This window comes from Mobula hypostoma, unplaced genomic scaffold (assembly GCF_963921235.1).
Source record: "Mobula hypostoma unplaced genomic scaffold, sMobHyp1.1 scaffold_64, whole genome shotgun sequence".
Taxonomy (NCBI): domain Eukaryota; kingdom Metazoa; phylum Chordata; class Chondrichthyes; order Myliobatiformes; family Myliobatidae; genus Mobula; species Mobula hypostoma.
Window position 1 is genome coordinate 354,419 of NW_026948239.1, and position 25,204 is coordinate 379,622.

Here is a 25,204-nt window from a genome sequence, read left to right on the forward strand (position 1 = left end):
CCACAACAGCAATTATGAAACCGAGAGTTTAGCCTGAGAGTGTTTCACAAACATATTCACTGTCTTCTCGGATCGTAATTATTTCGTCATTGAGATTTTGCAATTTTGTTTCAAGCTATCCATACCTCATCACAATTGGGATTTTACTTGAATGACATCATGTTTATTTGTACCCCAGCTGTTGGAAGACACGTCAGCCTTGTGTAGTATTGAATATTCAGTGTGCTGGAGCGAGTATAAATGAATGAGCGTGGAGATTCATCAGCTCAGAGTTTCTTCAGCGAGATCGTGGGCAGCTGGGAGACGGGCTGAATCTCACACAGAATGCTTGAAACATTCTACCGCGTGAGAAAGATATGGCACATGATCATTGCCGTTATTGGTGTTCCTGGTAAGAACATAGGAGAACTATCTTTTGCTGTTCTGTGTGTACAGTGTTTGGACTCGTCCAGTTACTGACAGCGTTGTGATGTCGCTTCCCTTGGACAACACTGGTGTCGTGGAGAGGGGAGACTTGCAGCATGGGCAGCTGCTGGTCTTCCATACAATCTTGCCCAGGTCTGCGCCCTGGAGAGTGAAGACTTTCCAGGCGCAGATCCATGGTCTCGCAAGACTAACGGATGCCTTGTGATGCCGTTGTTAATGTAACCCTTTATAATCGCACGGTAGCTTTATGGGCTACTTGGTATTATTCCATATCAATAGTGTAACTTGCTTTAAATTCAAATCTAAAGGCATTACGCTGTGCTTTAAGAAATTGCTGCAAATGTGAAAGAAACGTGGGAAGCGGATCGCCGGTGAGATTCAGGGGAGAGAGGTAGACATCACGTGACTTAGATTCCAAACCATCCGGAGTTTCCAACATTTAAATCAGGGTCTGTGCGCGCTTTAGCGCACCAGGGTTTGTTTCCATGTCCTGTTCCGTGAAGTGATGCGGGAGTTTTGAGCCAATACAGCGGTTTCCGTTAGAGGTCAGACAGGGTAAGGTAAAGGCCATAGTCGGCTCTGGAACAATAAGCATCGAATCATTTAGAGAAACACTGCAGTGCTTTGGAGCGACATCTAAAACAGGCAGATGTTTCCATGTAACTGCGCTTTAGGAATTGGTTGCTTTAAGCACTAACGAGCAAAATATCTGAAACGTTCATCCGGTCAGAGAAGATTGGAACTTTCTGATCGGACACATTGTCACCGATCAGAAAGGAATGGGTGTAGGAGCCCCGGTAAATATTACTTGCAGAATTTTAAAGAAGCATGCCAGCCGAGGCCCCTGTGTGCAAACTGAAACCGAGGGGGAAGCGAAGGCAGTCGAACTAGAAAACTAATTTACATTGAAATTTGTCAATGGAAAGAAGTGGAGGGACCGAGCTTCTCGGTACGCGGAGAGTGGCAGAGTTTAGCTGACGGGAACGCGGCGATCACCATCACTGAGAAAGCGGACGAGGTATCCAGGCTTTACAAATCAGCCAATAAAGTGATGATGGGGGAATGATATTGATTTCTACAAAGCGCCCTCCGTGATCAGTTGACATTGCCTACTTCCAAAACAGTGATCCTATTCCAGTACCGAGCACCGTACCGTTTTACAACTTTTAAAACTCCAGAAATGAGTTGTTCGCAATGTTTTATTGTTGTCAATTTTCAGCTAATCCAGCCCATGGAGCGGCGAGACAGCAATTCACTCATTCTTTTTTTGCTGTTCCCCCAGTGAATTTACTGGCGACTGTGATCCTGTCCGGGGAAAGTGCGGTCTCTCCACCTGCACCACCCGCTACCTGGTGGCCATGGCAACGGCCGATCTACTAACCATCATCTTTCAGGTCATATTGTGGCGGGTCAGTTATTATTACTTCCCCGGGACTTTCCCGGACATCACCCCCGTATGCAGTGTGATCTACGCCGTAGGTTTGGCAGCCACAGACTGTTCTGTCTGGTTCACCGTCACTTTTACGTTTGATCGGTTTGTCGCCATCTGTTGTCAGAAGCTGAAAGCAAAGTATTGCACCGGGAAAACTGCGGCTGTGATTCTGATAACAACCGGCGTTCTGCTCTGGTTTAAAAATGAGCCCATCTTCTTTATATTTCGTCCTGTTAACGTGATTAACAACATACCCTGGGACTGCATTCGAAAGCCGGCCTACTTTGAGGATCCCGGGTGGGTGGGATATAGAATGTTTTCTACCGTCTTAACGCCATTGCTCCCGTTCGTGTTAATACTACTGTTCAACGCTCTGACAGTCAGACACATTTTAGTGACGAGTCGCGTCCGTAAGGGGCTGAGGGGTCAGAGCAAGGCGGAGAACCGCAGTGACCCGGAGATGGAGAGCAGGAGGAGGTCTGTGATCTTACTTCTCACCATCTCCGGCAGCTTCATCACCCTGTGGTCGGTGAGTGTTGCCGAATTCCTTTATTACACCATCGCCGGGTTGGATCAGAATAGTTACAACGTTACGGAATACATAGTTGAACACAGCGGTTACATGCTGATGTTATTAAGTTGCTGTACAAACACTTTTATTTATGGGGTAACGCAGACAAAGTTCAGAGAGCAGTTCATCAGCGCAGCGAAATATCCTCTCACGTCAATTACTCAAATGATTAACAAACGCAATATCTAATGCCTCTCCGAGGCGGTCGCTGATTTCTTTCTGTCTTGACGTTACCGAACCGGCGGGCACCGAAGATCGTGGCACATGCGAGAATAAAATTGGTTTAGATTCCGAGAAAGACGCAGCTCGGAAACATCCCCTCCCGCACCCACAGCCCACCACGTAACCCTTAATCAACTATTAAACTCAACCTACCTTTTATTGTTTTATTCTCTTTCGCTATATTCCGGCTGTCGTCACCGCCACACCACTTTCTATAACGAATCCCACCCTCCGGTGTAAATACTCACCGGTCGAGTGGCCTAAAAGCCGTTGCACTCGGTGACGGAGAGGAAACGGAACAACTGGAAACTAGCGGAAATACTGCCGTCACTAGGAGAACGGGCGGAATCCACACTGAGCGCTCCGGGAATCAGATCGAGCCTGGCCCGTACGCAGACTGAACAGACAGCGCCACAAAGAGACTTAGCTGATTGCCTCCAACATCGGCACGGTCTTTGAAATGCTATGAGCAGACAACACTGGCGTGTACAGAGATCCTCACTTCAGCTGTGAGTGTGCCTGTCCAGTCAGTTGGTATCAGCTTTGTGATGTGTCCCCCTGCACAGGCAGTGTCTCTCCAGGGTCCAAATATCACCTGCAGAAAGTCTGTAGCTGATGGTGACTTGCATGACGTTGTGAGGAAGGAAGTCTTCCTTCCTCATTTCCCTGGGTGTCTTTTAGCAGGTAACAAGACCGTTCATGAAGGCAAAGCGATCGAAGCTGTCGACAGACAGCTTATTGAGGCTTCGGTCGAAGGCCCGATGGTTAACACTGACGGTCAAATGACACGGCATTAAACCACAGGATACAGAAGCTGTCGATAGACTTTGGGCGAAGGCCCGATGGTCAATACAGACGGTCGAACGACTCGGAATCAGACCATTAAACCACAGGATACAGAAGCACAATCCGCCATTCGCTCCATCGAGCTCTTCTGCTGTTCTTTCTCAGGTAATCTCTTTCTCAACCCAAGTCTATTCACCAAGAAACTGTGAACCCCCTCACCAATTACCAATCAAACTGTTTTCTTTAACTTCACCCTCGTACCGGTCCTCCACGCCATCGGTGGCATCAAATGCGATTCCTCTGCCGGAATTGCATTCGCTTCTTTACTAAGCAATTGCCCTGCACGTTAGACTTCAGTAAATCCAGAGCTGGGACTCGTCACTTCATATGAATCTTTTTTTTTCTGAATTACCTCCGCAATTAGAAACTTCTTTGCGCATTAATCTTTCTTTCTTAAGTCCTACCCCACAACTTCATGCACTGTATTCCACCTGTCACTGCATTGCCCACTCAGTCAAACTGACCCCCCGCCGGCGACACCACTTGTCTCCTCAGGTAAATCCTGTCCATTTGAATCCCATCCATTGTCTGACCCTGCACTGTTGTGAAGCTCATCTACAGTAGTTCCCGGCTTATCTGTGTCTTACATTGCGACACAACATTGTCCATCCGCCATCCTTTGCATTCATTACTGTTTGATAAGGAGGGCACAAAGATCGCTTCGAAGGGCACAACAATCTGTGCTTTGTTTCCCCAGAGGATACAGGAGGCGAGGATATTAGGATAGACAATATACAATACACCATAGGTGCAGGAGAAGGCCATTCGGACATTCGAGCCAGCACCGCCATGCACTGTGACCATGACTTATCATGCACAATTTTTACCCCGTTCCTGCCTTCTCCCCATATCCTTTGACTCCACTATCTTTAAGAGCTCTACCTAACTCTTTCTTGAAAGCATCCAGAGAATTGGCCTCCACTGCCTTCTGAGGCAGAGCATTTCACAGATCCACAACTCTCTGGGTGAAAAAGGTTTCCTCAACTCCGTTCTAAATGGTCTATCCCTTATTCTCAAATTGTGGCCTCTGGTTCTGGACTTCCCCTCAATCGGGAACATGTTTCCCGCCTCTAGCGTGTCCAATCCCTTAACAATCTTATATGTTTCAATCAGATCCCTTCTCATCCTACTAAATTCCAGTGTATACAAGCCCAATCGCTCCAATCTTTCAACATATGACAGTCCCGTCATCCCAGGAATTAACCTCGTGAACCTATGCTGCATTCCCTCAATAGTAAGAATGTCCTTCCTCAAATTTGGAGACCATATTCATGAAGACCTCCAACCCTTCTAATGTTGATTTGTTCTCACATGCAATAGACCCCTCCAGTGAACTCACAATGTCCGTCTCACATGTAATTATAAATGAGATGCGTTCATTTAACAGTTCGACCATTTCCTGTGGTTCTACAGATGGATCACCATTTATGCTAAGGGCGTCTATTCCCTGCAGCCACACTTTAAAAATCAATCGTTTTGGTTTCTCTTTTATCTTTTCAGTAAGGGGTATTTCTTACCCAACCCTTGTCCTACTCAGGCACTGTCATGTTCCTTTTACTGAACAAGGAACTGATTGATCCCGGCTGCGTATATCCGGCAGATACCTCATCTTCGTATTGTTCCTGATATTGCCCTTAATGGTGGAGGGGGAGATCGAAAAAGATAGGAGAAGACAGGAGAGGGAGGTATGGAGGGATTATATTTTTTCCAAACTTTATACATCATTGATTTACATATACTGCATATACAGTACATTTATGTGTAGCCGCGCTGGAAACAGCACTCTCGTGTCAGAACGTGCTGGGAGAAGATGTCTGTGTCGGTTCAATTTCAATTTAGAATCAGATAACACCACTGCTGAAAATAGACGATTCGGCCCGGCTAGTCTGTGCTGAACTGTTACTCTGGCTAATCCTATCGATCTGAAACCACACCAGAGCTAAACATAACCTACTAATTCATATATTGATACATGGGGATACAGAATCCGCAACCTCTTGTAAATTGTTACATATTCCCACCACCATCCGATGAAGACGTTCCCCATCACGTTGCACAGAACATATAAAATAAAAATCAACAGCACATTGCAGAATCTTCGGCCCACAATGCTGTGTCATCCATGTAACCTACTCGAGACACTGCCTGGAATTTCCCAAGCACATAACCCTCTATTTTAGAAAGCTCCGTGTACTTATCTAAGAGGCTCTTAAAAGACCCTATTGTATCCGCTTCTACCAGTGCCGCAGGCCGTGCATTCCCCGCACCCACCACTCTGGTGTGAAAGAAAAATACCCCGGAAATCCCCTCGATACCTATTTCTAAACACATTGAAACTATGCCCCCTCCTGTTAGCCATTTCAGTCCTGGGAAAAAGCCCCTGGCTATCAATGCCTCTCATCATCTTATACGCCTCTATCAGGTCACCGCTCATCCCCCGTCACTCCAAGGAGAAAAGGCCGAGTTCACTCAACCTGTTTTCGTAACGTAAGACCTTCAATCCAGGCAACATCATTGTAAATCTCCTCTCCTCTCTCTCTCTCTCGCTCTCTCCCTCTCTCTCTCTTCCTCTCTCTCTCTCTCTCTCTCTCTCTCTCTCTCTCTCTCTCTCTCTCTCTCTCTCTCTCTCTCTCTCTCTCTCTATTATCCATCTGCTCCCTGCAGTGAGGTGACCAGAACTGAAAACAATAATCCAAGTGGGGTCTGACCAAGGTCTTACATAGCCGTAACATTACCTCACGGCTCTTGAACTCGATCCCACGGTTGATGAATGCCAACACTCGATATGCCTTCTTAACAGCACTGTCCCTTGAAACATTTCACCTTTCACACTTCACCTTATCAAACCTCAGTGGAAAAAGCCTGTTGCATCTAGCCCATCTGTGCCTTTTACAAATGTATACATCTGTATCAAATCTCCCCTCATTCTCCTACGCTTTCAGGAATAAGCTCTCAACCTATTCGATCTTTCTTAGTAAGCCAGATACTCATATCCAGGCAACATTCCTGTAAATTTTCCCTGCACTCTTTCAATCTTATGCAATGCCCCTTGTACGTAGCTGAGCGGAAATGCACAACACACTCCAAATTAGACGTCAACGATATCTTATGGAACTTCAACATAAGATATCATCTCATGTACTCACTGCTTTCATTGAAGAAGGTCAATGTGCCAAAAGCTCCGTTTACGACCTGTGACGCCACTTTCAAGGAATAATGGATCAGTGTTCCCAGATCCCTCGTTCTACGGCAGTCCTCGGTGCCCCAGCGTGACTAAGTCAGTAACTAAGGTGTCTGTTTGTGTGTGTGTGTGTGTGTGTGTGTGTGTGTGTGTGTGTGTGTGAGAGAGAGAGAGAGAGAGAGAGAGAGAGGTGAATACATGAAAGTGGGATAAAGCCAGTGAGTTCGAGATATCAAACTAATGTCCTACATTGAGAGCAATGCGGGACGTTTGGAAGAACTGGTTGACTATGATACATGATAAATTTACTTTATGACGTATAGGATATAACATATATTATATATTATAAAATATCGCCAAGGTCAGTATAAACATAATGACTTGGTGTGGGAAGGAACAGCAGTATCGAATATGCTGCAAATTTGAACTGAACTGAAATGTGTTTGAATATGTATCTGAGATCGACGGTATGCATTGCGCACAGGGAAACTTTAAACACACCGACCCCGCATTGACAGAGAAGAACGATGCTCTTTTCGGACTTCAAACCAGCAACTGACCAACTGCACTGACGATTTGGTCGGTTTAACATGACCATTGGGAATACGATGTCACCGCAGGCTGCAACCCCCCATTTCCCCACTTCTGTCAGTATTATGGAAGAATCATTTTCTCCGTCAACTTCAGGGAATTATCTACCCATTCTCAGTATCTTGCTCGTGAATGCGCACTGTTTACATCTCCACAAACAGCCATTTAGTTACACAAACATACAACGGATTCCGCAAGAATTCAGGTGGGAATACATTCATTTAGGGGAGGGCGTATGTGTATGCGTCAATAAAAAGATACTGGAAGAATTAATCTGATCAAACGGCTTCTATGAAGAGAAATGCAGTGAGATTCGGAGAAGACCCGATGCCGAAGTATCACAGGGTATTAAACATGGAGACAACCCCTTCTGTCCAGGCAGCGAATTTCTGACCACCATCAGCACCGCATCTGCTTCTCACCCTCCCCTATCCGGATCCTCCTACCACGTGCGGACACTTGTCTCCACCTCTTCCTACTGACGATGCCCCCTCTATGGCTCGATCCAGGAGGAGAGACCTTACCCCAAACGCCCACCGTATTTCCCTACATAGACCTGGTTAACAGGAACAAATGAGGTGTACGAGGTGTATAAAAATGCATAGAAAACTAGAGCGCTGAAAGAAGGCGCGATATTCTTATAGCAGGCAAGGTGAAGGAGAATTCCGAAGGCTTCTACAGATATATTTAGAGCAAAAGACGAGCAGACGACAAAACAGATCCTTTGAAATGCATCTATGCATGGAGCCGAAAGATCTCAAATGGATTTTTCTTGGCATCGGCATTTCCTGTGGGCCGTAGCGAACCGGGAGGAAATTTACCAACGCCGGCAGCGGAATCTGGTCCAGCTAAAACAACGGCTGAAATGTCTGAACAGGGCTAAATAAGGAGGGGTTCTGGATGGTAGGACTGGTAACGTACCTTACTGGGGTATCAGTGATTTGACGGACATGAAATAGAGACGAACTGTATGATCGACTCGGGAGGAAATCACGGTAGTTCACACGATGTACAGAGTATCGGAAACGGGGGAACAAACAGCGACGTCTTCTGTGAAAAACTTATAAATCCGAAAGGGGTGATCACAACGCTGCGATCACACAAGAGGACACCATATGGTTAACAGAAAGTAGATGAAGGGGATTCAGAGAATGTATACTGAAAATAATAGGGTGTAATAATTCATGAATTTGTCCTCCTTTGACCGCCGAAGTGTTCATTGTTTACACTGGGTAAAATGTCTTAAATGTCTCTGCAGATGTTTTTTGAAAGTACCGGGAAGGTGGTACTGAATGTCAAATGGTTGCAGTCGATCGCTTGAGGGGGGATGAGACTGAACAAGTGGCCTCTGCGCCAGTGGGGAACTCGTTTGTGATCAGTGCACACCACTCTACTGGTTTACAGGTTGTCAGAGAGACAAAACAAAGACCGACGTTCAGTTCAAATCCCTCAATAGTGCGAACGCTCAATTCGATGCCATAAGGAAGGAGCTTGCAAATGTTATATTAGTAAAGGACCGCCAGATAGGTGCGAAGCTTTTAAGAAGACATTGGTCGCAGACTGTTCAGGTTAGAGTAATGAACAGTGCTGGGATAATTCCACCAGCTGCATTGCCAATGGGAATTAAGGGCATGGCCAGGAAACATGAGTAGATCTGTCTAAGTATAGTCAGCCTGGATAAAGCCAGTTCCCTGTGCATTGCAGGAATCATGTCAATACATTAACAAGGCATAAGGTGGCATGAAACATTCCTGTTAGTAAACAGATAAGAGAGACCTAAATCGTGGATTTTAGTGTACTGTGCAAAAGTCTTAGGCGTATATAGAGGTATATATGTTCAAATAGGTGGGGTGCCTGAGACTTTTTCCTGAGACAATATTATAGCAATTTTATGTATTGCACTCTACTGCTACAAAGGAAAAAAATCAAGACATACGTGAGTGATCATAAACTTGAGTCTGATATGGGTCTCGGATTGTGGACTGAGAAGTGGAAGGGGGCAGAGTGAGGGAATTCATGAATGGGATAAGGGATAGGGAGAGGATAGGGAGCATGAAGCACGGAAGCGACATTCTGCAACGATCAGTAAACACATTATATAGAATTATATGTCTTTGCCTGGTGTGTTGGGTGTGACCACGCCCAGGCCACCCCTGCCCTCCCCCAACGCATTACTTTCCTGCCACCTGTCCCACAGCCCTCCCGTGGCTATCCATTCCCCCCTTCACAGCATCCTTTCATTCCGACAGAATTACAACCTCGTTTGAAAGGTGATCCGTGTGCACAACCACAGAGTTAACTGAATATATCACCTCTACATTTACCCGCGAAACGGACCTAGATGGCGAGTTCACTGGAGGGGACTGTGCTGTATGGGGCTTATTTACATTGGAATGGATATTGTGTTGGATTTCTTTATTAATGTTCTCATACCCTGATCATCTTTATCCCAGGATATTACGGGAGACAAGAACAGAGATTGCTGTGACATTTTCAAGGATCTTTGCACCCTCCCTATAATAAGTAATAAATCGAATGGCCGGGAGATAGCTGGTGTAGCGTCATTATATTAGGGGAACAGGGAACAGGGATAAGCCGGGGAACTGGTGATAAACGAGCCTTTGAGCAGTGGAGAGTTTGCTGACGGATGGGATTCAGATGGGCAGTATCTGCCTGCACAGACCAGAAGAGTTGCCGGCTCGGGGTCAGCCGGACAGAGTGGACAACGATGTGACAGATAGAATACAGTGTATGGAGGTTAAGGGGGTGCACTTTGGAGCGAACTATTCATATGTGGAGAAGGCTCTAACGGGGGAGGGGGGCGGCAATAGGAAAAAACAACTGTTTGTGAACTTATGAGTCCTTGTTCTGGAATCGGTGAAGGCAAATTTACAGGCTAAGTCGGATGAACGAAGACAAATGCAATGTTGGTATTGATTTGAAGAGGACCCGAATTTGATGCCACAGAGGGTTCAGAAGCCAATTCATTGGGCGTACATAATCAAAAGTTATTGATTGTTGAAGGGGCTAACGGTTTTGGTAGAAGGAAGACGTTTGGGGTTGGGGATTGATTGAGATGTTTGGGACAGATCACCTAAGAAAGAAAAGTGGAGAAGTTGAAGGAAGAATTTTCAAAATTCTGTTCTTATACCCTATAATTTTATTGTCTATCCGATGCCATTTGACAGTTTGATTTAACCATCGGGCCTTCGCCTAAATCCTTACTAAAAAGTCTATCGTCAGCTTTTACTTTGTCGCGTTCACTTTTTATTTTTGCTATCACCTAACTAACACTTTGGGAAATGAGGAAGATTGATGTCATGCACGCTTCTACCTTTAGAAATAGACTTTTCGCAGATGATAAATGGAACTTAAGATATTGTGCGTGTGAATAAACATCACAGTTTTTATACCAAAGACCTGACACAGATGAACTCGACAGATGAAGTTAGGATCTCTGTACACGTGAATGTTCTCAGCTCATAACGTGTTCGGGGATGTGCCCAAGTTGGACACTCAATCCGAGCATGGACCACGCCCGACCTGATCTCCCAGGCGTTCAGTGTAAATTCCACCCGTTCTTCGTGTGACTGCACAGGAGCAGAATTATTTATCTAGAGGATGTACGGCGATGCCGAGATCAGGATTATGGTGAAATAAAAGGTAGGCTGTGATCAGTAATTGGCAGGATGTGGATGTCGTGGACTGCCTGTGCCGAAGGGTCTGTTCCCAGGTTGTGTCTATCTTGGGCTCTAAACCAGTTCTATTCTCCTAGCTGCCAGGTTCTCCGACCGGAAAGTTGTGCAGTGTCACGTGCAAAAGTATTATCAACGCAACTGGGAAGAACTTAGATATTTTGTTTATTAATTTGTTGAATAATTGACGTGAACGGATATTTCACTGCTCTGATGAATTGTTTTCTGAACTTCGACTGTGTCACCCCATAAATAAAAGTGTTTCTGCAGCAACTTAATATCATCAGCATCTCTCCAACGTGATCAAATATGTATTACAAATCGCGTATTTAGTTTGATGCCGCCCGGCAATGAGGTAATAAAGGAACTCGGCAACATCCACCGACCACAGGGTGATAAAATATCCGGAGATGGTGAGAAGTAAGATCACAGACCTCCTCCTGCTCTCTATCTCCGGGTCACTTCGGTTCTGTGTCTTGTTCTGACCCCTCAGCCCCTTATGAACACGACTGGTCCCTAAAATGTGTCTGACTGTCAGACCGTTGAGTATCAGTATTAAGAAGAATGGGAGTAATCGCGTCAGAATGGCAAAAAAAAAAATCAGATATATGCCACCCACCCGGGATCCGTATTGTAGCTCGGTTTTGTAATACAGTCCCAGGGTATATTGTCAACCACTTTCACAGGTTGATACATAAAGAATGAGGGCACATTCTCAAAACAGAAAAAAATGCCGGTTGCTGTCAGCACCACAGCCGCAGTTTTCCCGGTGCAATATTTAGATTTCCACTTCTAGCAACCAATGGCGACAAACCGATCAAACGTAAAAGTGACAGTGAACCAGACAGAGTATTCTGCGGCTGCCTCTCTCGAGACAGAGATCGCACTGTACACGGGAGTGATGTTGAGGAAAGTCCCGGGGAAGTAATAATAACTGGCCCGCCACAGTATGACCGCAAAGATGATGGTCAATAGACCCGCCGTTGCCATGGCCACCAGGTAGCGAGTGGTGCGGGTGGAGAGGCCGCACTTTCCCCGGGACAGGATCACAATCGCCAGAATATTCACTGGAGGGACACGAAAATGTATGAGTGATTCACTATCTCGCTGCTCCGTGGGTCTCACGGCAGAAATAATCTGGGATCTGAGGACAAACAAACTTTCTAGACAACTCTAGATCAGCTTGTCGTTGAGCGCAGTAGGGGATCAGATGTATTGGATTGGGTATTGTGTAATGAACCGGAGGTGATTGGAGAGATTGAGGTGAGGGAACCCTTAGGAGGCAGTGATCATAACATGATTGAGTTCACTGTGAAATTTGAAAAAGAGAAACCGAAATCTGATGTGTCGGTATTTCAGTGGAGTAAAGGAAATTACAGTGGCATCAGAGAGGAACTGGCCAACGTTGACTGGAAAGGGACACTGGCGGTAAGGACGGCAGAGCAGCAGTGGCTGGAGTTTATGCGAGAAGTGAGGAAGGTGCAAGACAGGTATATTCCAACAAAGAAGAAATTATCGAATGGAAAGAGGATGCAACCGTGGTTGACAAGAGAAGTCAAAGCCAAAGTTAAAGCAAAGGAGAGGGCATACAAGGAAGCAAAAATTAGTGGGAAGACAGAGGAATGGAAAGTTTTTAAAAGCTTACAAAAGGAAACTAAGAAGGTCATTAAGAGGGAAAAGATTAACTATGAAAGGAAGCTAGCAGATAATATCAAAAAGGATACTAAAAACTTTTTCAAGTATGTAAAGAGTAAAAGACAGGTGAGAGTAGATATGGGACCGACAGAAAATGATGCTGGAGAAATTGTAATAGGAGATAAGGAGATAGCAGAGGAACTCAACGAGTATTTTGCATCAGTCTTCACTGAAGAAGATATCAGCAGTATACTGGACACCCATGGGTAGCAGGGAAGAGAAGTGTGCGCAGTCACAATTACGACAGAGAAAGTACTCAGGAAGCTGAATAGTCCAAAGGTAGATAAATCTCCCGGACCAGATGGAATGCACCCTCGTGTTCTGAAGGAAGTAGCTGTGGAGATTGCGGAGGCATTAGCGATGATCTTTCAAAAGTCGATAGATTCTGGCATGGTTCCGGAGGACTGGAAGATTGCAAATACCACTCTGCTATTTATGAAGGGGGCAAGGAAGCAAAAAGGAAATTATAGACCTGTTAGCTTGGCATCGGTGGTTGGAAAGTTGTTGGAATCAATTCTCAAGGATGAGGTTACAGAGTACCTGGAGGCATATGACAAGATAGGCAGAACTCAGCATGGATTCCTTAAGGACAAGCCTATTATAATTTTTTGAGGAAATTACCAGTAGGCTAGACAAGGGAGATGCATTGTATGTTGTATATTTGGATTTTCAGAAGGCCTTTGACAAGGTGCCACACATGAGGCTACTTGACAAGATAAGAGCCCATGGAATTACCGGAAAGTTACATACGTGGATAGAGCATTGGCTGATTGGCAGGAAACAGAGAGTGGGAATAAAGGGATCCTATTCTGGTTGGCTGCCGGTTACCAGTGGTGTTCCGCAGGGATCAGTGTTGGGGCAGCTTCTTTTTACATTGTACATCAACGATTTGGATTATGGAATAGATGGCTTTGTGGCTAAGTTTGCTGACGACACAAAGAGAAGTGGAAGGGCCGGTAGTGCTGAGGAAACGGAGAGTCTGCAGAGAGACTTGGATGAATTGGAAGAATTATTTAAATGGGGAGAAAATTCGAAGTTCTGAGATGCAACGGGACTTGGGAGTCCTCCTACAGGATTCCCTTAAAGTTAACCTCCAGGTTGAGTCAGTAGTGAAGAAGGCGAATGCAATGTTGGCATTCATTTCTAGAGGAATGGAGTACAGAAGCAGGGATGTAATGTTCAGGCTCTATAAGGCGCTGGTGAGACCTCACTTGGCGTACTGTGGGCAGTTTTGGTCTCCTTATTTAAGAAAGGATGTGCTGACTTTGTAGAGGGTACAGAGAAGATTCACTAGAATGGTTCCTGGAATGAGAGGGTTAACATATGAGAAACGTTTGTCCGCTCTTGGACAGTATTCCTTGGAGTTTAGAAGAATGAGGGAAGACCTCATAGAAACATTTCGAATGTTGAAAGGCATGGACAGAGTGGATGTGGCAAAGTTGTTTCCCATGATGGGGGAGTCTAGTACGAGAGGGCATAACTTAAGGATTGAAGGGCATCCATTCAGAACAGAAATGCGAAGAAATTTTTTTAGTCAGAGGGTGGTGAATCTATGGAATTTGTTGCCACGGGCAGCAGTGGAGGCCAAGTCATTGGGTGTATTTAAGGCAGAGATTGATAGGTATCTGAGTAACCAGGGCATCAAAGGTTATGGTGAGAAGGCGGGGCAGTGGGACTAAATAGGATGAAATGGATCAGCTCATGATAAAATGGCGGAGCAGACTGATGGGCCGAATGGCCGACTTCTGCTCCTTTGTCTTATGGTCTTATGGTCTTATGGTCTCTCTCTCTCCATCCCCCCGTCTGTTATCTCTCCCCCCCCCCCCGCATTGCCACCCAATCCCTCTCTCCTTCTCCATCTTTCTCTGACTCTCACCCCCTCTCCATCCTCTCTCCCTCTCTCCTCCCTTTACAATTTCTCCTCCACTCTCTCTCTGCCCCTCCTCCCTCACCCTTTCCACACTCACTCCCTCACTTTCTCTCCCCCTACCTCGCTATTTTCCCTCTCCACGTGGTCTCCCTTCTCTCTCACTTCCACAGACCCTTTCAAACTTGTATCCCCCTCTCTCTCTCTCTTTGTCGCTCTCTCTCTGTCTCCCGCATTCTACTTTCTCTCTCTCCACTCCCCCTTCTCTCTGTCTGTTCTCAGTCTCTCTCTCTCTCTCTCTCTCTCTCTCTCTCTCTCTCTGTATCCGACAGACTATCTCCTGCCTGTTTGCGAATGTGATCTGCGCTCTCGCCTGTACTCGCCAAACGTCCGCATTGGGTACTGCTGCACCGGATGCCGGTCCCCCGCACCACACACACACCCACGGTAGCGATTCAGCCCTCATCCTCCTCCCAACCCACGGAGATCTCCACTTGGCCTTCCCCCTCTCCCGTGGCTCTATCTTGCTCCCCTCCCAGCAGCGCTCCCTCTCTCCACGCCAAGCTCCCTCTGAACCCTCCTCCCCTCTGTTGCACCATCCACTCTCCCCTCTCCCCTCTCCTCCCCGATCCCCCCGTCGACCACTTCCCCTGGCAGCTCGTCCCAAAGACGGACCACACTCTGAGTGAAAAAAATTTCCCCTCGAGTCCCCTGTTAAATCTGTAAAACCTGTGCCCTCTGGTTCTGGATTCCCCGACCCTGGGGAAAACAGTCTGTGTTCATTCACCCTGTCTGTGCCCCTGGTGGTTTTACACACCCCTGTCAAGTCACCCCGACACCCCCGGGAATAAATTCCCAACCTGCCTGATCTCTCTCCGTAACTCAGTCCCTCCAGTCACGGCCACATCCCTGTAAACGCGTCCCGTTAATTGAAAGATAAAGATCTGAGACAAGAGTTAACACAGATTTCACTCCTCTCCCCCCCCCCAAACACTTCAAAATACATCTCCCTCTCCCACACTCTCCCTCTCTCCCCACACAACGCGCTCCTTCCCTCTCCCCCGACTCTACCCCGTACCCCAAACTCTCCCCCTGCTCCTCCTTACCGGCCATCTCTTCCTCTCCCTCTTCCCCCTCACTATATCTCCCTCTCTCACCCCTCTCTCGGAACTACCCCTCTTCTCTCTCACACTCTCAACTCTCCCACACTCTATTTTTCCTCTCTGCTCACTTTTGTCTTTCACCCCCCCTTTCCCCCTCTCCGTTTCTCACCCCTCTCTCCCCTCTTTCACCCCTCTCTGTCCCTCACCCTTCTTGATATCCCACCCCTCTCCCTCTTTTACCTCTTTCACCCCTCTCTGTCCCTCATCCTCTCTCCGTCTCTCCCCCCTCTGTTCTCCACCTTTCTCTCCCTCATCTCCTGCCTCTCACGTTTCCCTCCCCCCTCTCTCTCTACCCTCTGACTTCCACCACTCCCTCTCCTCCCTCTCTCTGCCCGGTCTAACTCTCCCTCTATCAACTATTCTCTGCCCCCTCTCCTCTTTCTCCCCATCTCTCTCCCACCCACCCCCTCTCTTCCTCACCCATCGCCCCCCAATCTCTTCCTCCCCGTCTGGGTCTCCCACCTCCGCCTACCCCACACTCCCGCTGCCAATCCTACCCTCTCCCCGCCTCTTCTGTCTCTCTCTTCCCCGGCCCAAGCCCCTCCCTCTCTCTCACTCTCACCCCATGTCTCCCTCTCTCCGTCTGGCAGAGGTCTGTGAGCGGGATGACGGTCATTTAGCTGGTTAACTGCCTGGTCTCCCTGGTGATGTCCGTCCTCACGGCCATCGTCAACTGCGGGAACCTCGAGTGCTGTGCCGCGCGGCCTCCGGTGTGAGTGGGATCTTCCTGTGCACCGGGGGAGGGCGGTGGGGGATAGGACGTGGGTGGAAGAGATGAAAGGATATGGAAAGAGGGTGGGGAGAGACGGGAGGGAGCAAGAGAGGGAGATGGGGGCAGAAAGGGAATGAAAGGGGTGGGGAGAGGAGGATAGGGTGAGAAGAGAGAGAGGGGTTGGGGAAGAGATGGAGGGACAGAGGGGGTGAAGAGAGGGGACGGAGGGAGAGAGAGGCTGAGGGAGTGGGTAGTGAATCTCGTCTCCTCTCCTCACCTTCTCTTTCTCCCCTGCCCTCCTCAATCTGATCCCTCCCTCTCCCCCAATGCAGAGGATGGTGGTGATCCACGCTAACCAGCCCGCACCGCCGGACCTCGCCTCCATCTTCTCCAGCGGACCGGCGCCCACCCCGGCCTCTGACGGGCCCCAGTGACAACACGTTTCCCGCTCCACGGGACAGCCCGAAGGATTCGGGCCAAGCGGCCTGAAAGAATAATCAAGGTGGGATTTTGGAGACGGGGGTGTGGGGGGTGGGGAGGGTAAGGGTGCTAGCCTCTTCCCGTAGTCACATTCCTACCCGTGGGTACCCCCCAGTTCCAGCTCCCTTGTTACGAGTCGCCCTCTCCCACCCTCGGCATTCGGTCACTCCTGAAACACTCCGCTCGCTATCCCCTCTATCACCGCCCGTCTCACCCTGGCTGGTGGCCATTTTGTGATGGGTATCATAGACAATCGCTCTCCCAGCATCGCAGAAATGGTCACACTCTTTTTCTCGCCTTCCACTCACTTCCCTCCCTGTTGATTCAATCTCAACTCCTCATCCCTCCGCCCCACCCCCGCTCTCCCGACTCTCCATTTAACCTTCTGCCGACAGCCATTTTGTGAGAGTGTGTGACCCTCCCTCCCTCTTCCTCCACCACGAAGTGTGTCACTCCCTCACACTCACCATCTTGTCAACCCCTTTCCCATCCTATCACTCGCAAACACCTTCCCTCCCTCCCCTCGCTTTCCTCTCCCCGCCACCTCGATGTTGTGCCACTTACACTGGTTATCTGCCATTTTGCGATGCCAATTTTCGCCTCTCCTCATCACCCCCTCTCTCTCTCTGTTACCCAGTGAGTCTCTCCCCTACTCACCCCGTCACTCCTGACACCCTCCCCTCTCTGTCCACTTGTCCTTTCCCCAGCCACCCACCACATCCTGGGGGGAGAACATTTTCTGATGGGAAATTTTGCTCCCCCACCCGTTCCCTCCCCTCCGTCGTTGAGTGAGTCTCTCCCCTCTGCATCCGTTACGACACTCAACTTTCCGTCCCATCAGCCCTGACCGCGTCCCGACCCCTCGCTCCCCCTTTCCCCCATCCACACCCCACTTTCTTGCCGTCTGTCTAATTTGCAAAGGATCGTAACCACCCACTCTTCCTGCACTATTGAGTAAGTCACTCCCCCCACACTCCTCATCCTGTTCCTGCCCACCCTGTCCTATCAGACCCCTCTCTTCTAGTCCTGTAACTTCCTTCCCTTCCCGTCCCATCAGATCCCCTCCCACCTCGTCCCATTACTTTCCCTCCTTCCTGGTCCCATCACTCCCGCTCCCTTCTTGTTATTTCACTCCACCTCACCCCGTCTCTATATTATCCATGTCACCACCAGTTTGTGACAGGAACTCTCTCCTCCCCTTTTCGTCCCCTATTGAGTCTGTGACTTCGCCACCGTCACCGTCTCATCAGCCCACTCCTCATCCCGTCACTCCTCTTCCTCCCAAACCCCTCACCCTTCCTCCCAAACCCCTCACCCCTCCTCCCCAAAACCCACATGTATGTGTATGTGTGAATATCTGAGATATATACATTAGTTTATTCAATGACAACATTATTAGAATTAAAACATACATGTAATACCCAAGACTATATTAAACACAAATTACTGTTATTACAATCAATAACACACTCGATCCCGGGATTGTATCCACCGGCACCGCATGTTCCTTCGCCATAGAATCTGTGTGCGACAGTGGCCATTGTAAGTCAGTGTCTCACTCCATCCCCGGCGGCCACATTAACCAAGGAACACACACAAAAATGCTGGAGAACGCAGCAGGCCAGGCAGCATCTATAGGAAGAGGTACAGTCGACGTTTCGGGCCGAGACCCTTCGTCAGGACTAACTGAAAGAAGAGATAGTCAGAGATTTGAAAATGGGAGGGGGAGGAGAGATCCGAAATGATAGGAGAAGACAGGAGGGGTAGGGATGGAGCCAAGAGCTGGACAGGTGATTGGCAGAAGGTATACAGAGATGGAGAAGGGGGAGTTTCATGGGACAGGAGGCCTAGGGAGAAAGAAAGGGGGAAGTGAACCCACTATAGTGAGGGGGACAGAAGGAGAAAAAAGACAGAGACAAAACAGGGAAAAATAATAATGATAATAAATAATAAATAAGGGATGGGGTACAAAGCAGAGGTGGGGCATTAACTGAAGTTAGAGAAGTCAATGTTCATGCCATCAGGTTGGAGGCTACCCAGATGGAATATAAGGTGTTGTTCCTCCAACCTGAGGGTGGCTTCATCTTTACAGTAGAGGAGGCCGTAGATAGACATGTCAGAATGGGAATGGGATGTGCAATTAAAATGTGTGGCCACTGGGAGATTCTGCTTTCTCTGGTGGACAGAGCGTAGGTGTTCAGCAAAGCGGTCTCCCAGTCTGCATCGGGTCTCGCCAATATATAGAAGGCCACATCGGGAGCACCGGATGCAGTATATCACCCCAGCCGACTCACAGGTGAAGTGTCGCCTCACCCGGAAGGACTGTCTGGGGCCCTGAATGGTGTTAGGGGAGGAAGTGAAAGGGCATGTGTAGCACTTGTTCTGCTTACAAGCATATGTGCTGGGTGGGAGATCGGTGGGAAGGGATGGGGAGGACGAATGGACAAGAGAGTCGCTGAGATTGTGTGATGGGACGGAGCAGAGGGAGATTCACTCTGTGTCTGACCCTGGGAGTGTGTGATCGGACGGTCTGGAGGGAGATTCACTCTGTGTCTGACCCCAGGAATGTGTGATGGGACGGTGTGGAGGGAGATTCACTCTGTGTCTGACCCCAGGAGTGTGTGATGGGATGACGTAGAGGGAGTTTCACGCTGTGTCTGACCCCAGGAGTATGTGATGGGATGACGTAGAGGGAGTTTCACGCTGTGTCTGACCCCGGGCGTGTGTGATGGGACAGTGTGGAGGGAGCCAGACATATTTATATACTATTTCCCTATTTTTCTCCCTCTTTCCTTCTGACTATACCTCTTGCACATCCTCTGGATTCCCACCCCCACCCCCCCGTCTTTCTCCCTGGACCTCCTATCCCATGATCCTCTCATATCCCTTTTGCCAATCACCTATCCAGCTCTTGGCTCCATCCCTCCCCCTCCTGTCTTCCCCTATCATTTTGGATCTCCCCCTCCCCCTCCAGCTTTCAAATCCCTTCCTCACTCTTCCTTCAGTTAGTCCTGACGAAGGGTCTCGGCCTGAAACGTCGACTGTACCTCTTCCTAGAGATGCTGCCTGGCCTGCTGCGTTCACCAGCAACTTTGATGCGTGCTGTTTATTATCAAAGTTCTTATTTGTCACCATATACTACCCTGAGATTCATTTTATTGCAGTCATTTACAGGACAATTAATCAATATAGCAGAATTTATGAAAAACTATATAAAAACAAAGACTAACAAACAAGCAACGTGCAAAGGAAGGGAAATTTGTGCAAATAAAATATTAAATAATAATGACACGAGTTGTAAATTCTTTGAAAGTGAGTCCGTAGGTTGTGGAATCAGTTCAGAGATGATGTGAGTGAAGTTATCCACGCCGGTCAGGAGTCACCCGTGTCTCAGAAAAAAACCCGCCATCATCGGGCCCTTCCTGTCCGTTTAATTCCCCGGCATGAAACGTAAAAGCTGCCCGTGAACGCAGCAGGCCAGCCAGCATTACGTACTCCCGGGATAATCCCACCCCGGGACACCGGTGTCCCAGACTGAGCCCCGGCCCCCGGGCTCTTCCCGTCTGTGTCATTCCCCGGGGTCTCGAACCCGCACATCCGGCGGAAGCTGCGCCGCTGGACAGGAGGCGGAAATACGTCACCACGGGAGACCCGCGAACGGCACACAGCGCGAGGCTGAAGCCAGTTCCGTTAAAAACCGTTGGGAATTAAACCTGGCGCGCGGCCATTAAAGGTAAGGGGAAGGTGGGGGGGGGGGTGTTAAAGGGGAGGGCGGGGAATCGGCCAAAATGTCCCCATCCCGCGGGCGGGGATGTTCACACATTCAGATGTTCACACGGACACTGTCAGTCCGGGTCTGGGTTCCTGCAGAGATCTCAGTTCCTTCATCCCGGTCCGACTGAACTGATTCCAGTCCAGCCTGAAACAGATGGGAGAATAAAGATGAAATAAACAGATTACACAACAGTGTCAGTAACAGGGGACTGGGGTTAATGTTTCAACAACACTCACAGACAAATATCACCAGAAAACCCGCGGATCCGCTGATATTTTATCACATTGAACATTAACACAAACACTCACCGGATCCGCTCCAGACTCGGGAGGGTCAGTATGAGGCGGCGGAGAGCGGGGACAGATCGGTCTGTCAGCGAGTTTAATCCCAGGTCCAGCATCGTCAGTGATGGGTTTGTACTGAGAGCGGAGACGAGATCCTCGGCACCAGAATCTGTGAGACCGACACCCCACAGCCTGGAGATGAGAGAGAGTGAGGGTGAAGGACACAGAGAGACAGGAGATGGTACAAATCCCCAGTGTTTATCAGTAACACAATTACTGATCACATTAATGTTCAGTGTCAGACACCCAGTGACTGTAAACACAATCTCCCACAGTCTGGTACTTACCACAGTTTCTGTATTTTACACTCCGGGTTCCTCAGAGCCGCAGACACCAGTTTCACTCCTGAATCTCCCAGTTTATTATAACCCAGGTTCAGCTCCGTCAGTGATGGGTTTGCATTGAGAGCGGAGGCGAGATCCTCGGCACCAGAATCTGTGAGATCGACATCCTCCAGCCTGGAGATGAGAGAGTGAGGGTGAAGGACACAGAGAGACAGGAGACGGTACAAATCCCCAGTGTTTATCAGTAACACAATTACTGATCACATTAATGTTCAGTGTCAGACACCCAGTGACTGTAAACACAATCTCACACAGTCTGGTACTTACCCCAGTTTCTGTATTTTACACTCCGGGTTCCTCAGAGCCGCAGACAGCAGCTTCCCTCCTGAATCTCCCAGTTCATTACCACTCAGTCTAAACACAAACAGACAAATTGATGAACAAAGTGATTCAAACCGTGGGTCTGAGGGAGTTTCTCTCACTCGGATATTTCAGGAAACATTAAACCCTTCAGTAAATCACTGATCGGAGTTCCCATCACTGTCAATGTCCCTCACTGCCCAGCTCCAGGGTATTCACCGAATGTCAGTAATTTAGTCTGTCGGTGTGACTCTGTAAAATCCACATATTCTGTCTCATTCCCCGATGGTTAGAAAAGTGTTCCTGATGTGAGAGGGTCGGGATGGGCAGGGATGAAGGGGAGAAAATCCCGCAGTGAAGAAGATTTGTGAATGGGGAAATATCGATGGGAGATGATGGAAGAAAAAGGAGGAAGGGGGAAGGGGAACAGAGATCCCACAGGACGAAGGGGGATGGCATTTGTTACAATTCTTCACAATCGTACTTACTATAGTTTTCCCCAAATCCCTTTACATTGAAACAACACAATGGAACAGTTTCACAGTTCACATGAAAGATAAATCAAGTTACCTCAACTCCTGGCACTTGTGCAGCCCGGGTCCCAGCCGCTGGATTCCTTCACACTGAATGTGGCAGCTCTCCAGGTCGAGGTGTTTTATTGTATAACACAGTCCGATGACATGAGACAGGACCGCGCAGTCAATCGGGGTCAGTGTCATTCCACTGAATGAAAGTGTTTCCACAGATCCCAGTGTGGCCTGAGCCAGTCCACGATTCTGAGACTCAAACAGGTAGTGCAATGTGTTCAGGAGGCTCCTTTTACCAGCTTCACTCCATGTGTTTCCACTCCGGCGTTTAACCTCCTCCTTCACCCAGTCAATCACCCGGCAGGTTGTTTGATGAGGAAATGGACCCAGAAACTCCTCCAGGCCCCGAGCTGTCATTGGGGAGGAGAGACCAGCAACAAAACGAAGAAATACCTCAAATCGCCCATCTGTCATGCTGTGGGCCTCAGTGAGGAATATCAGGATATCCCCGGGATGTGGATTCAGGAATTGTGCGACTGCAGCTACAAACTCTTGGATGGTGAGGTGTGAGAATGTGTACACCACGCTCCGGGCAGAATCCTCTCTCTCCAAAAGCTCCATCAGGAACCCGGACAGGAACTGGGAAGGGTGCAGATTGTAGTTGATCAAATCTCCATCTGTAAACACAATCTTCTTCTCGGACACTCCTCTGAAGGCCATCTGACCAACCCTGAGTAACACATCACGGGGGTTCTCAATCTCACGGCCGTGGTTTTTCAGGATGTTGTAAATATAGTAGGAGTACAGTTGGGTGATGGTTTTGGGAACTCGCTGCGGGTCCCTGACTCTTTGTGTGAAGAAGGGGCCCAGTGCCAGAGCGAGGATCCAGCAGTAGGAGGGGTTGTAGCTCATGGTGTACAGGATCTCGTTCTCCTTCACGTGTTTGAAAACAGCTTCTGCCACCGTCTGATCTTCAAAATGCCTGATGAAATATTCCTTCCGTTCCTCACCAACAAATCCCATGATTTCAGCCCAGATACTGATCATTGCCTTTTCCAATAAATGTAACGCAGTGGGACGGGTGGTCACCAGCACTAAACACCCTGGGAGCAGCTTGCCCTGGATTAAACTGTACACAATGTCAGACACTTCACACCACCACTCGGGATCTGGACACTGGTGCTTGGGTTCTGTATCTCTCCGACTGTCAGCAAAATCAATTCTGTGCTTGAATTCATCCAAACCATCGAATATAAACAGCAATCCCTCTGGGTTCTTCCAGACCTCTCTCAGGATATTCCCAAAGTAAGGATACTGATCCAGGATCAGTTCCCTCAGGTTTATTCTGCAGTTAATGGAGTTTAAATCTCGGAATTTGAAACTGAAGACAAACTGGAATTGTTGGTATATTTTCCCCGTGGCCCAGTCATAAACAATCTTTTGTACCATTGTTGTTTTCCCGATCCCTGCGACTCCGGCCACTGCTGCCGAACTCCCAGATTTGGATTTACTCCGGGAAAAGCTGCTCTGGAACAACTGATCAGTCCGGATTTTTTCCAGCTCTCCTCGGAGATGTTCCTCTCTCCACTCCTCGTGGACTCTGCCTCTTGCCAGCAGCTCATGTTCCACCAGTCTCCGATCTCGAACAGTAGAAATGACCGTGAGCTCAGCGTATCGATCAACCAGCTGGAAAACCTTCACCTTCTCCCTCATCAGGATCGTGTTCACTCTCAGCGTTTCAGTTTGTACCCGCAGAGTCTCCTTGTGTTTCTGTTGAACATCTTCCATGGGAACAGACAGTGGACAAACTGTTAGATGCCTCAACTCAGAACTCAGTATTTAAGCACACAAGAGTTAGCTCAAAGCTATTGCATTAGTTGGATTAATCAATGGATGCTCGAACAGTAAAGTAAATTCCATTAATAGACCCCTGACTGGACAGAGAGGCCTGGTCCAGATAAACACCAGATCATCACATTTCACAATTAACTGTGCTGTGAAGGTGAGTATTTCCCTGGTAGTTCACTGACCCCCAACTGTCCTGTACTGGAAAACCCCCCCTCTACTATCAGAGGTGTCATTTTTTCCTGTGGAATAAACTTTTAGTCCCCATTGTTGATGTGGCATCTGGAGATGGAGAAAATGATAGTGGGCATTTAGTGAAAGGAACAGGTCCCGGGAATCACAGCTCCCCCTCCCCTCTCACCATCACCCTGTCAGGGATGTGCGGTGTCTGACAGTGTGTCAGGACCCTGTCAGGGTTGCGTGGTGTCTCACAATGTGTCACGTCCCTGTCAGGGGTGTGTGATGTTTCACAGTGTTTCAGGACCCTCTCCGGGATGTGTGGGATCTCACGGTGTGTCAGGACCATGTCAGTGGTGTTTGGAGTCTCACAGCATGTCAGGACCTTGTCAGGGGTGTGTGGGGTCTCACGGTGTGTCAGGACCCTCTCAGGGGTGTGTGGTGTCTCACAGTGTGTCAGGACCCTGCCAGGGGTGTGTGGGGTCTCACAGTGTTTCAGGACCCTGCCAGAGGTGTGTGGGGTATCACAGTGTGTCAGGTCCTGTCAGGGGTGTCTGGGGTCTCACAGTGTGTCATCACCGTCTCGGGGGTGTGTGGGGTCTCACAGTGTGTCATCACCCTCTCGGTGGTGTGTGGGGTCTCACAGTGTGTCAGGACCCATTTGGGGTGTGTCGGGTCTCACAGTGAGTCAGGACCCTTTTGGGGTGTGTGGGGTCTCACAGTGTGTCAGGACACTGTCGGCTGTGTGGGGTCTCACAGTGTGTCAGGACACTGTCGGGTGTGTGGTGTCTCACAGTGTGTCAGGACATTGACAGGGGTGTGTGTGGTCTTACAGTGTGTCAGGACCCTGTTGGGAGGGTGTGGTGTGTCACAGTGTGTCAGGACCCTCTCAGGGTTGTTTGAGGTCTCACAGTGTGTCAGGACCCACAGTGTGTCAGTGTCTCACCATGCGTCAGGACACTGTCAGGGGTGTGTGGGGTCTCACAATGTGTCAGGACCCTTTTGGGGCCT

The 25,204-nt window shown here is 48.6% G+C and overlaps 1 protein-coding gene and 1 pseudogene across 1 annotated transcript; one reads left to right on the forward strand and one right to left on the reverse strand.

The window, feature by feature from the left end:
- Positions 1-324: 324 nt before the first annotated feature.
- Positions 325-2,618, forward strand: LOC134342130 (probable G-protein coupled receptor 139; annotated as a pseudogene).
- A 17,284-nt stretch (positions 2,619-19,902) lies between these two features.
- LOC134342138 (NACHT, LRR and PYD domains-containing protein 3-like) lies at positions 19,903-24,126 on the reverse strand. The gene is made up of 5 exons (XM_063040106.1): positions 22,215-24,126; positions 21,612-21,698; positions 21,288-21,458; positions 20,965-21,132; positions 19,903-20,800 (listed from the first exon to the last, which is right to left on the reverse strand). The coding sequence occupies exons 1-5, from the start codon at positions 23,957-23,959 to the stop codon at positions 20,713-20,715; spliced, it is 2,259 nt and encodes a 752-aa protein (XP_062896176.1). The 5' UTR covers positions 23,960-24,126; the 3' UTR covers positions 19,903-20,712.
- Positions 24,127-25,204: the final 1,078 nt, after the last annotated feature.